The sequence below is a fragment of the Xiphophorus hellerii genome, chromosome 19 (genome assembly GCF_003331165.1).
Source record: "Xiphophorus hellerii strain 12219 chromosome 19, Xiphophorus_hellerii-4.1, whole genome shotgun sequence".
Classification (NCBI taxonomy): domain Eukaryota; kingdom Metazoa; phylum Chordata; class Actinopteri; order Cyprinodontiformes; family Poeciliidae; genus Xiphophorus; species Xiphophorus hellerii.
Window position 1 is genome coordinate 25,870,918 of NC_045690.1, and position 13,955 is coordinate 25,884,872.

General features: G+C 38.7%; 2 protein-coding genes across 2 annotated transcripts in view; both read right to left on the minus strand.

Moving 5' to 3' along the window:
• LOC116708618 (MAP/microtubule affinity-regulating kinase 3-like) overlaps positions 1-13,955 on the minus strand; it is a gene marked incomplete at its 5' end in the record, with an annotated part of 485,947 nt that overhangs the window by 296,484 nt on the left and 175,508 nt on the right. The gene's annotated exons all lie outside the window — the stretch shown is intronic.
• brf1a (BRF1 general transcription factor IIIB subunit a) overlaps positions 1-13,955 on the minus strand; it is a 78,712-nt gene that overhangs the window by 14,941 nt on the left and 49,816 nt on the right. Inside the window, exons 8-14 of the mRNA XM_032546500.1 lie at positions 13,515-13,608; positions 13,231-13,357; positions 11,951-11,990; positions 11,419-11,511; positions 10,446-10,730; positions 2,062-2,123; positions 286-367 (exon numbers count right to left, since the gene is read on the minus strand). Of these exons, the coding sequence (XP_032402391.1) occupies positions 286-367; positions 2,062-2,123; positions 10,446-10,730; positions 11,419-11,511; positions 11,951-11,990; positions 13,231-13,357; positions 13,515-13,608 (783 nt within the window). The remainder of the gene's footprint in view (positions 1-285; positions 368-2,061; positions 2,124-10,445; positions 10,731-11,418; positions 11,512-11,950; positions 11,991-13,230; positions 13,358-13,514; positions 13,609-13,955) is intronic.

Consider the following 13,955-nt stretch of genomic DNA (forward strand, 5'->3'; position numbering starts at 1 on the left):
AATAACACCTACACGTCCAGGCATCATTTTAACAATTAAATTGTTCTACCGCAACATCTCAGCTATGGAAGGGTAGTAAAAGAATAGACTGTCTGCCCTCCAGAGTTGGGCGCTTGTGCAAAATTTCCAAATGTAAACAATAATAACGCTCAATAACGTGTCTATAGAGCTGACGTAAAAAGTGAAAGGTACATCAAGGTATGAAATCAGTCATTGTATTTAAATAAAAAGAAAATTCTGCGGTGAAGCACAACCTAGGCTAACCGGTCATGCAGCCTCCAGTACCTTTTTGAGCTTTTAGGTAGTCTGCATTTTCTGCCATCCAGAGGGCAGTTTTGATTTGGACTTCTTTGTCACTCAGCAGATACTGCAGATATACAAAAGAAAATAGAGCAGTTAAATTCAAGAAAAAAAAAAAGTGAGCGATTTTACAGCAATAAAGTACAGGACATGTTTTTCACATTTGGTTCCAAAATATGTTTGTATAAAGAGTAGCTCAAGAGTGACTCAATCACTGCAGGGCGCTCAGGTTTTGTGGCTGCAAAACAAGCCCGAATCGTCACACATCCACAGCCATTTAAGATTCATCTGTCAAAAAAATGGACAGTTTTTGGTTTTCCAGGACTAAACTGTGCAAACCAAAAACACTGCAGCCACATTCTGTTTAGAAAAGGGAGGATTCATTTTGGCAACCCTTTCATTCACTTGTTGGCTTTTCCTGTCACCCAGTTCTTTTGTTCACAGTCTGAGGAAAATTAGTGTCAGTTTTCCCAAGTCAAAGTCTAATTTAGTTTTGACCACATGTAAAGTTGTAAAGTGCTGGGCCCTTAATGCAAAGTAATCGGATTACATTACATATTTATCTTCTTGGGACAATAGGCTGGACTTAGGGAAACACCGCAATCTAATTGGCTGGATGATAATACCATGGACTGGTCAATGTCTGCACATGTCAAGCTGTTGGAATGTGATACAAAGGTGTGTGTGTGTGAGTGTGTGTGTGTGTGTTGATTCAGGCATGTTGCAACAGACCTACTGATGGCAGAAGACCTTGAAGATTCTACAGTGCTCAGTTCTCAGTTTTATTAACAAAAACAAAGATCAGATGGGATTCCATAAAGATCACAGAATGTTGTTTTAAGCCAAAACTGTACAAAAAAATATACACATTTTGCATTTAGGAAAAACACAAAAAAACCAAAAACTTTTGTCTAAGTATGTTCTACATCAAACTCCGAAAATGGCATGTTTAGCTTCATCCGTTTATATTTTCCAAAAAAAATCTTCCTAGTAATTAACTTTTTTTTTTAATCGAAATGGCTGAGCTTTTCCACATGTTGATGTTGGAAATATTATCTTAGCTACAGATTCATCCTGTGCTATAAATAATCAAACATTCACTAAAGGAATGCTGTTATTGCTTTTTAGACAACATTTTTATTTTTCATTTGAAAAAAAAAAACTGAATTGTGCATTTGCGTGTTTTAATGTATTTCTAGATCTCAATAAGTTGATCACGCTGCACAGCACCATATAAACGCCTGTCCAGAGGAACACTGAGCAGAAGTGACCGGGTCAAAACAATGTCACACATCCTGAGCAGTAGAAAGCAGAGCTTCTCTAGCTGATCCATGTCAGTCCTATTCATCTTCCTACTCCCCACAAAGGCACACATGTTTGATAATAAAAGCAAATGTCTGGATTTGTTTTTGGTTCAATGCTGAAATCTAATATTAAGAGAATGTAAATCTGAAGTTTTGTATTGTTCCAACTCAACATTCGTGTAAAGACGTCAGAAATTCAATCTGGCCATCATGAAAAATTTAGAGTGTTCCCACTTTTCATTTGGCTGAACTGCGTGAAATAAAAGGTCTCTAACAATGTTCCACAGAACTCAAAAATTAACCCTGCAACAGTCACCCTGTCTAGCATTGATGCACTTTAAACATTTGATTTATTTTGAATTTTTTGTAATTAATTGTAAAGTGATTTCTTCTATATGTAGGGATGTGTATAGATGTTTGGCTACTGAGTGAGGATCCATGAAGAGGTTCTACATACCAAATTGATCTCACTGTCATCTATGCCACTCAGGTCCAGCTCTCCGCTGTCAGCAGTGCCATCTGTCATGGAAACAATAACCAGAATGGACGAGTTGAGACGATATTCTGTAGAGCACATTGTTACTGCAGCATTCCCATTCCAAGGTTTACCCATAGAGAAAAATAACCAAAATATACGTTTCTAACAGTGACTCTGCTCTGGATTGTAAAAAAAATTTAAAAAAACCCAACTATCTCCTTTATAGATTTTCTCCAAATTAAACATGACTTCAAATAAGACTTTTATAGTTATTATACTCTAAAATTATTCTAATTTTTATTTTCTTGGATCAAGAAATTATTTTTAATCATTTTCTTGTGATTGACAGTTTTTTTAGCACTGTCAATCAGGCTTGCGTATGTGCAAACAAACTCAAGATTGCCTACTTGCTGTGCTAATGGAGGAAATAACCTAAACTTACTGAAAAACTGCTGCGAGCTAACTATAGCATTCACTGCAGGCTCCGCTATGGGGGAGGAGCTGTAGAGGAGAGCAAGGGGCAGGAGGGAGGGTGTGAGAATTGGCAGTGCTAAGATCCGCCTCCTGGCTCTGATTGGCTGTTTCTGACAGAGCGTTGTTTTTCTGCAGATGGCAGTAGGACAGCAGGGAGAAGGCAGAAGAGCTTCATTTTTTCACAGATTATCCGTCTCATTATAAGGTCAGGATGTAGTGACAGTTTTAGCAAATATGCAAAAAACATTTTTTTTCTAAAAGTTACCTACTGCAGCTTTAAGAACGTCCAATGAGCATGAGAAGGCAAACTATGCTGACACTTCCACCATCACAATGAAACAAGGAAAGCAGCCATCATTGTTGCTACCGCTTTCTTGCTGCCACATCTGTGTATCCATGCATAAACTAGATAACTGTTTATACAGAACGTATTTTGCATACTTTAAATATTTTGTCGAAATACATGTCAAAATGTAGCATCTTTCAAACAGATGAAGTCATTTTCAATCAGCAGAAAGAAGAAATCGTCTACACAGAGTGAGTTTACAAAACGAAACCACCATGAGACGAGTGGAATGACTGACAGATGAGAGGAAGGCTAGGCTTAAAAATCTGTTGCACATATTCAGTGTGTGATGTGTCCATCATTGTGTATGAGAATCAAACATTTAAAATGCTAGACAGCAGCCATAAAATTAATTTTCATCAACTAGTCAGATGATAAGCCACATTGACGAATCAAACTCTGTTTTTATTTGATTCTCTTAAACGGACTGATCAAATCTGCATAACAATACATCAAATTTTCATCTGATGTAAAAGAAACTAGAATGTGAAATACCAAGACTTTAATTTCACCCTCAGATCCTCCTGTGCTGCTCTGCCTGATCAGTCTGTGGCAGTTAACCCTTGTGTGCAACCCTGGGGGTGTGTCAGACCCTGCTTGCTGTTATGCGTTATGGTGGTGGTGTTAGTTCATAACAACAAGAATCAAGTTGGCTTCCTCTGTGTTACAGCCAGGACGGTGGACCCCCACAGCTACCATCCCGAGCGTCAGCATCAAGTGTGTTGTTTTCGCTTAGGTGGGGTCCGCTTGGACCCTGAGCTCAGCTACGCCCCGCTTCCCTCCCCAGCATCGGCATCAACTGGGTCGTTTTCACCTCGGCGGGGTGATGCCAACTCGAACCCCGAGTTGGCATCAACTGTATCGCTTCAGACTGATACACACAAGGATTACATTTATCATGTGATTAATTAATTCACTGCGACATGCCTAAGAAGAAGCATGAGGAGTTGTGTAAAGTCAAGACAAAGAAACTCAGCCTTTGTTCTGGACTCTGCACAGCTGCTCCTCTTTGAGAAGTGAGGTGGTTCCCTGTGAAAGGAGGCTAATTGTTACTCAGAACAAGGAGCTACTGGTTTGTAAAACTTGAGCAAATGTTAGTGCATAATATGTTAAGTGTGAAGGTGCTAATATGGAGTGACTCTCCTGTCTTTCCTGTGTCTCCAGGGTGAACAAATACTTGCCCGGGGATCCTGACACCATTTATAGGATCCGGGGGAGGCCATGGAAAAGTATGGGGGGAGAATTGTTTGTGAGTTTTTGTGGTGTTTCATAATGGTGCTTATGGTGTAAGGATAAAACATAAAATATGTATAAAAAGTAAATATAAATGCTTGTATTTTATGAAAGGTATTTTATTCAAATATGTGGAAATTGGTCAATTGAGATTCCCTGTGATTTGGAGGTGGTTTGGTCCTTCACAGCTGGGAATATTTAAGTTGCACCTGTGACATTGTTCTTGATGTTGTGTCTTGATGGTGCTGTTTCCACCTTACTCTGCCTCAACTTTCATCTCCACTGTAAATCCATCCGCAAAAGGCCGCCTTGTTACAGGGAGTGACAGTCAAATCCGTTGTGACAACAGCAAAAAGGGGAGTAGTTTCTCCTGCGTTGGCAACGTCTGCTAAATGGTAGCTGTCATTTCCTGTCAGGCCGGCTGTACCAAACGGGACGGCTTCCCTTCATCTCCCTAGGCCAGAAGATGCGCATCATCTCCAATCAAAGCAAAGTGCTGTGATGGGCCGCTACTGCCCTGACTGCTGCAGGCCCTGCAGACGCACAGCGTGATGCTGCTGGAGTTCGCCGCATAACAAGCTGTCCTACGAGAATACCACGAATCTGAAGGAAACATCAGACTGGTTCTGTATCAGTGACACCTGTCTCCTCAAACTGTCAAAGCCCGTTTGTCTGCCACCCAATCATGTCAACCTTTCCCCTGAGAGGCTGTGCCCATTCAGCCATATGGCTGTCAACTTCAACTGTACCAGATCCAAAGTCAGGCCGCGCAGCTGTCCTGGCACAAATACAGTCAAGAGTGTGTAAGAAAGACACTATCAATTTTTTATAAGTCACAGTCAGAGGAACCATTAGCCTCATTTCTTTCTCTGGAAACGCAGATGTGAAAATAATTACCTAACAGATGAAACATTTGCTGGCGACTTAATGTAAACAGTTTTCTCCTTGATTAAAAACAAAGCCGTTTGGAAATTTCTTTTATAATATAAATGTTGTATTCCCTGCTAAATGCCACAGGACACAGTGAACGATAGAGACCTCCAATCTAGCCGTTTTCTGCTGTCAGAGTTCCACACTTATGCTAATCCACTAATAGCATATCTGATTTTTTGTTCAGTGCTTTTGCCAACTTTGAAAACATTTAGCGCACTTATCGGTGAATAACGTTTGAAGTCTGGGATGAGGTTTTGATGATCAACTCTAAATAGCTACACTTTTATATTCATGCTCTTATTTTAAAGTGAGTGAAGACTTTATGCAGCGTTCACCCTGTTTTTTTCCTTCTCTTTTTATAGTTCAACCAAAAAAAAGAAAGAACAAAATAAAACAGATGGTAGGGAACAAAGTATAAACATAAATACACCATCTAACGGCATCATAGAACATGTAAATTAATGTCAAAATCAAATTGGTGCTCAATGACTACAGTCTTACAGGTTTAAATCAAATTGAAGTTAGCACTTTAGCCTTAGCTTCTGCTAAAAACTGTTTGTGTACTGCTGACCGTAAGTAATATTTATGATGAGTGCTACAGAGTTACTGCAACTAACCTTTTAGTTAGCAGTGGCTAACACTTGAGATGTTTAAAAGGGAAGTTAGAAATAATGGAGATGTAAGAAGCTATGTAAAAGCTGTGTAGTTTGTGGAAATGTTCAGTTAATTCAGGCTGAGATAAAGCAGATTTTTCTGTAGGTAATGGGAAGGCTGAACACATTGAAACTGTTAACCCCCATTATGAACACACCAGACTTGGCTATTTCATCAGGCATTGCTCACTGAGCCGGTTCTAAAAGTAAAGACAGCTCAACATCTCAGCTCCGTCGTCTGTTGGTCTGTCTTTTAAAATAGTAAACCCCGTTCACATAATTTACTAACACACACACAGTAGGAAGCCAGACAAAAGAACATTAAGAACAATCATTTGGGCAGAACTCTACTATTAATAAGCCCTGAAAGCACTACTATTATTCTAGTTTATGTTTTATAATGGCAGAGGGAGGCTGAACATACAGAGGGCTTCTGAGAAAAGAATGACTCTCCTCTAATTACACCATTGAGGTCAACCTCTAATTCCACAAGCAGCCTTTAACCCTTCTGTCACAGCCATTTGTCATTTTAAAGGAAATTTTGTCATTTGTGGCTACATGCAATGAGTGCTATGGGCCATGAATCAAGAAGGATGACTAAGGCTAACGTCACTCTGTACCAAAACCAATAAAAAGGGAGACGTTTACAATTAACTGAAGGACTTGTGGAGTATAAGAGCAATTACTCAATGTAGTTGTGGCTCTTTTCACTCAGAATGACACCCATGACACATATTTCCATAGCAATATTAGGTCAAAGAGGCTATCTGGGGACATTTCTCATCAAGTTACTGCTTGGTTTGACCAGCAATAAGGATGTTTTTTAAAGACTTTTATTCAAACCACTTTCATCATATCTGTTCCCATCATTACTAAGATTTATGTATAGCTAAATGCTTTTTAATCCCCTCATTTTTCCTAAAGGACCATTTTTATGTTTTTTCTCTTCTGGATATACAGTCATAACAAAAAAGTTTTCATGTATTGCATTTTAATCTAAAAAAATATATCCATGCTCACACTTTTTTTGTTTGACTATTCCAGTACATTTTAGGTACATATACATATATCCTGAGAGAAAGGATGCAGAAAAATGTTTATCGTTATTTTGAAATAGACTAAATGATAAGATTATGTTTTTAACTGTCTTTGGCTTATATTCATGTGTATTCTAGTAAGTACAGACCTTCACCCTCGCTTTGGGGCCTATACAAGGATGAAGGCATTTCCCAGTGTAGCATATTCCATAACTGAGAGGTTCAAGCTAGAAAGTCAGCCTTGTACTCTGTTCTCTTCAGAGTCTAGCTCTCTCCCATTTCACATGAACCACAGAAATGTACTGAGATTGTATTGACAACAGTGTCCTTTAAACAGGAACTCTCTTCTTATTTTAAATGCTTAAATAAAAACAGAAATGGCCAAACGCTGAGTCTACTTCAGTCAGTAGTAACGTCCACACATAAGAGTGTGGTCAGCTCTCAGCATGCCCAGAGCTATCAAGTTGAAAATCTGTCATTTCAGCTTAGATAACAAGTTGATAACTATTAATAATGAAACATAGTAAATAGAATTGCTTTATAAAATACATCAAAAAAATACATTTGTTTTCTTAAAGGGGCAGTATTTTCCAGACACTATGTCAAGTAATTATGTTACCTTTAGTTGTAATAAAAATGCTATATATCACATATAAATTAAAAGAGAATTAACTTTGTAATTTAATGTCTTGAAATTGGGCCTCTGTCTCTTTAAAAACTCTTGTTCTACAGAAGAATGTAACTATGAACATGTGTTGTTAAAAATAAATAAAAATAAAGTTTAAAAAAAACACACAAAAAAACTCCTGTTCTTTCTGAAACTCTGCCTTCAGTACAACATGGTTCCTCTATTAACCCCTTATCAACATTTTTACCAGGACTGCACTGAGAAGTAACAGAGAAGCAGTTCTGCCAGGAGTTTGCTAATTGCTACTGGCTAGTCTGGAGGAGCCTAGTGGGGAAGTAATGGAGGACGGCTGCTCTGTGAGGCAGAAGCTTGGAAACTGCAGCTCTGAGAAGGAGCTACACCTTGAAAGCGGGGCGAGGTTCAACCAGGTGTTTTGAACAGCTGAATGGTTGCCATGGAGATTAAAGGATTTCTCTAATGTGCATGAACAAAGCAAGGCAAAAATTAGTTTATCTTTAATAAGGGAATAACATTATAACATGACGTGAAGCTCAAAAAAGTAGACTTTACATAATATTGCCCCTTTAAGACAGAATGTTGTGAGGTTTCATGGTTTAATGTGTAGCAATCCTGTTGGCAATTTTTCATTGTTAGCTTGTTTCCTTACTTTTCATGTCAGACAGAAGAAAAGGAGAGGCTCCTGTTAAATTAGGTGCCTCTCCTTTTCTTCACACCTTGTATTTAGTTTTCATAAGGATGAAATAACCACAGCCTCTCCCCACTGGAAGAAAACTGTTGTGATAAATGCATAAAAAGAGAAGCACGGGTCAGATTGCTACGTACATACGTTTGCCTAACTGACACCTAAACACAAAGCCAACTCAACTTTTCTGCTGGCAGGAAATAACAGAGTGCAACTAATTGCAGCCTTTGTCACTGTGGCCCACAAACAGTGGCACAAATAAAGCCACTGCAGGGACCTGTCATACGTAACCCATAATTACCTCATTACAAGAGTAGGAGGCTCTGTGTACCTAACCTTCCTTATCTGAGTGTGCAGAGGAGCTGATGGGTGTGATGTAATGGTACCATGCTGCTGCATTAGTTCTCAGGAAACGTGTTTTTATGGCTCTCAGTGGGAGGACGGGGTGGGAGGTGAATGTGTTCTGATGGGAGAGGAAGGGTTGTCTAATGCATGGAAAACATCTTAGGAAACTATGGCTCACTAGTTTAAATATGTGGATCTAAGTATCACAAAAGTGTTCATTGCTGAACCAAAAGCTGTTTTTGATGCATTTCCCACAGCTGCACTAGACGGTAGGAGGATTCACTTCAGAATTGTATTTAATTTTGTAGAGATGTCAATGTCTCTACAAAAAACTCGATTCGATTCTGATTTTTAGGGTCATGACTCATGATTCGATTAAGAAACCAATTTTTCTATTCAAACAGTTTGTAGATTCTGTTTAATTATGTGACTGACAAGAGGAAAAGTCAGTCTAAACAAGTAGAACATTTATTTAAAACAATTCTATAAGGATCCATGCTGTTTCAAATTCCAAAAGTTTATATTTCAACAAAAATAGGTTTGCACATCAAATTCTTTAACTTGAGCCCAGTTCACACTACACGATTTTTTGCCCGATTTTGCCCTTACAACAATGGTAACCGATCATCACCAGTTAGCTTAGCTGCCTGAACTTTTGTTAAATACAAAAAAGTCTCAAAGAATTATTCAAATTCCATACGGTGGCCGAGCGGACGAATAACGCGGCAAGAAGTTTACTCAGAAATAGGAGCAGCAAAGACAAACAACTTAAACACATTGCAAAATACATTCTTGAGAGTTTTGAATTGACTCCAAATTCCCAGGACTAGCAAATGAGATTCATTATAGAATAAACTTTTTTCTGCACCTCTATAATTCGGAGTAATATTTAATCAGAAGCAGCAATGGAGTCACAACTGATGTATAGGTTGCTCACACCCTCTGCCTTGCTCTCTGCTAGGCTACAGCTAGTTCCCCTCAACATGGCCTGTCACGGATGCTAAGGATACTTAGCATGGTCACTGATGACTGTGGATAAACGACTTTCCTGTAACTGTAAGTTGTTTCTCCACCATTAGCACAGCTGCAGCATGTGCACAAGGTAATTGACAGCGCCAAGATACTCCTCCTGGCTCTGATTGGTTGCTTATGACAGAGCAGTGTGTTTTATCAGACAGCAATAGTGGCACTGACAGGAGGAGGAGAACCTCTTTTTTTTTTTTTCTACAGATTATCTGTCTCATAAAGTGTCAGAGCAAATATGTGACAAAAGATTTTTATAAAAAATTATCTTTTGCAACTTGAAGGGATCGCCAATCAAGACAATTCAGGAACACATTTTTCCCTCGAAGATGATGGCTGCCCACTTTCCTTACCGTTTTTAATATTGCATTGGACAGTTTTGCAAACTCCTTACATGTTTTGTCTCCTTGATGCGTTCCTAATGTAACTTTTCCTAAACACAGTAACAACTTTTACATAACCATAGACTGTGTCTTTCTTCACGGCTGTTAAATGAAGAGTTACTCCTTACAGTAACTCCAGTTAGGGTTAAATAACGCGTTGACTTGCTGAAATTGGCTAAGCAGTAATCATCCAATTTACAAGATCGACAGCAAAGGCGATCTCGCCTCATTCTGATGCTTGTTTATCAGTATTTTTATGTTTTTATTGTGTATAATCGCTGAGATACTGTATAACCAGAAATGTTTGGAGCGAGTCGTTCATGTGTGGATGGGAGACAGTCGACGCATTAAGATTAAAGAGCCAATCACCGTGGGCTGCTAATGGAATGGGCAGGTCCCAACGCAAGAGAAACTGGCCACAATCTTCAGATAAGTGCATCACTAGTAATTAGGGTTTAAGGCATAATTAACATAACTGGGGTAATTCTGTTGGTACATAACTGTGCAACATCATAAGAATAGAAGGAAATGAAATGAAAAAAAATCCCAAGAAATGAAAAAAACTACATAAAAGTTACCGGCTGAGTTTCTATTGACAAACTTACCGTTCTCCACGTCGTCCCCGACAGAGTGGCTGAAGGTTTCTGAGAGGCCCAGAGAGGATGAGGAGGACATTCTCCCCAGTATGGAAGCCAGTGAGGGACCTTTTCGCTTGGGGACATTCTCCTCCTGGTTCTCCTCCTCTAACTCTCCCCCCTCTAGTTTGATGAGAGCCTCTAGGGTGAGCTCTTCCAGGTCTCTACCGAAGTGCTTCGCCACGGCGTGAAGCTCGTCGCCTTCGTTCGGTTCCTCCTTAGATGACGAGGAGCTATCGTCATCACTAAAGACATCTGAGAGGAGAAAACATGATGTGAAGACATGACGAAATCAATTAAGCATTAATCTGTGACACCACTTAATTTAAATCTAATGCAGCAGAACAATCCCCACAGTGGGTTTAGTTGAAAAAAGAATGCCAGATTTTGTCTTGAGACATTTGAACACATAATTGTGCAGAAACTGTGTTGACAATAAAAAACTAAAAGGCTAGTATGACAAAGTAAATCAGCCACTGTGCTGTTCTGATCTGCCATGAGAGCGGCGTGACTGACAGACCTGCCCACCAGGTCACTTCTGCTAATCGTCATCCACTGTTGCCAAGGTTGTATTGTTTCACAGGTATTGTTTAATGTTTTTTAATAAAACAATATTGGAACATCGAGGGTGTATTTTGACCATATTACACTTGACAGTGTCAGTTATAAAAAGAAAAAAGAAAGAAAGAGAAATTGGTACTGGCCAAAAGTGGAATCATCAGGTCAGGCTTTTTAAAGATTGGTGATTGGTCAGAAAACTGCCATCGGTTATTAAATATGTATCTGGATGAGTTAAGTATTTAAAAAAAGAAGATAACCATTGACCATTTTAACAACTGCTTGAGCACAAGCAATAAGTACAAAATACTAACTTTTAAAAATTAGTTGGGCTTCTTTGCACAAATGAACTTTCATATCTGAATGCTGGTGTGATTTCACCCACCTTTCTTGGTGTAGGCAGCGTAAACTCCTCTCAGCTTGGGTCTGCAGCTCTCCAGCTCTGCATCTATTTCATCCTTGAACTCCTGGATTTCATCTGATTCAGGGAGAAGTGAAGCGGTAAAACATTTCAGATCTACAGGCCAGATAAACACACTGGATTCTTTGGAAGTTTGGTTGATTTTGCAACCGCAAACTTCAGAGTACTTAATGGGATTTGTGTTAAGCCAAGATAAAGTAGTGGACAATTATGAAGAGGAAAGACATGATAGATGGTGTTTAATTTCTACATATGAAAACAGGTTTATTGTGACATGTCTTCTTGTTTCATCCTCTAATGCAGGGCTGTCCAAAGTTTGGCCTCAAATGTAATGAAAGCGATATGAATATGTTTGAAATGCACTGTAGGATATGAAAATAAACTAAGAGTGCTAGTAGAAGTCAAAGTTACAGATCACCAGCAAAGCCAGCAAACAGAATTTGATTTGACCTTGAGAATCAGAATTAAATTTGGAACAGCAATATTATTTTCATACCTTCAAAGTCACCTATCTTTTTCTGGAGCTCCAGTTTCAGCTAGAGGGGGGAAACAAAATACCAAATTATACAATGAAAGCCTTTTCTAAATCTGACCAGTAATGCAGAGTGAGAGGATAACAGGAGTCTGATGTCAGTGCAAACACAAGACACAGCTCAGGAAAAATGCTCAGTGCATTTCTCCATGTTTTGTATTTTATTTCACGTTGAAGTTTTTGTTCACTTAAAAAAATGAACAGTCTTATTTCTGATGTATTGAGATAGAACATTAACTATGGAACCAGAAAAACATCATTTCACATAACAGTTAAAAACCCGAGTCAAAAACAAATCTGAAAAATAATTTGCCACCTTTATTTTGTTTGTTTTCTTTTGTTGGATCAGACAAATTTTATTACCAAACAAAAACTGGAGGTGGAGAGACTTCTTAAAGAGACAGAGTGAAACAGCATGAAAGATGTGGAGTTTTTGTTGACGATTTCTGTGACATGAGCAGCAATTATGTTTGCTGAAAGTAACAAATATTTTATTTTTCATTTGAAATCTGTTGGGGGTTTTTCTGAAAGTTTGAGCTGAAATCAGTCAGGGTAACTTCACAACTTTATGGAAGAACTGTTCTGAATTGTCTGACCCTCATGTTTATTTTAATGTACAAACGGAACAAACTGACTATGAAGTTACTAAAGTTATTCATTTTTCAGAGGTCAGGCTTTTAATTATTAATTGCAAAAACACTGGAAAACACTGGAAGAAAGGAGATGGGACACATGGACAGAATAAAGGAAGCAAACGGAAGGAGATGAAATGATGGAACGAAGGAAAGAAGCAGGAAACATGGCAAGAAGAACAAGAAAAGGAAGAGAGGAGAATCAGAACACAAGGAAGAAAGAAAATAAGGATCACAAACAAAGGCAGGTAGAACAAGACAAGATGAGAGGAAGAAGTGGTTGACAAGAAAGAAAAGGAAGGTAGACCTAAAAAACCTAAAAACAAAAGTGGAAGAAAGGACAAAGAATAAAGGAATGTGATAACGAAGAATTGCAGGAAGGACACAGAAAGAAGGAAAGAACAGACGGAGAAAAGGAAGGACATGAAAGAAAGGGAAGATACATAGAAGGACAGAAGGAGGAACGTTAGGAAAAAAGTTTGGACGCCAGGACCAAAACAGAGTATAGGAAAATACTCTGGCAATTTAGCCGTTTCTCCACACCATTTCCTTTTTCCACACTTATCATATGTAGAAAAACGTTTTGTGGAGGCCAGGAACCCTAACAGATACCTGCTGGTCCTTTTTCTTCCTCAGCCCGGCTGTAAAACACGGTGGGTCACACTCCCCGTCCAGATCTACCCTCATAAACTCCTCTATGGTCAGCTGACTCGTTGGCGTGTCCTCAAACTCCGTCAGCCTGTTAGAGGGAATATAAAGTCTTAAAAAAAAAACACACACTCTCTGGTCGATACTGATGCAGTTCAATACAGGTGGCTGAGAAACCTGGAGGGATCAGAAAAGCTGTGAGGATTTCTAGAAAGAGGAGGGGCCAAATCAAAATCTTCTCAACTCACCTTTTCCTCAGCGTGCTCTCACAGACCTTCACCACGTTCACGATTTCTTTGGTGGTGCGACAAAAGTCGTGCAAACGAGCAGCAACAAGAAGAGCTGGAAAAACAGGCAAAAAATAAATCAATTAAAGTTTTTACTAGTGTGTGCAAAGTACGGTCCAGTCATCGTCCACACCCATGGACATCTTTACATTTTATGACATTACAACCACAGAACTTTATGTGGCAGAGCGTCACAGAAAGCTGGAGAGAGGATGACAAAAAAAAATACAAATAAAAAAATTGAATCTGATAAATGTTTTATATACATTTTAACATATTTTTGAAATCATAAAATCTAACCTGTATTTCAATTATTTTCAAATCATTCACTAAAGTATTAAGCTCATTCTAATTTATCATGCAATTAATTGAATAACTAATTAATTGCTTATTGTGCTCAGT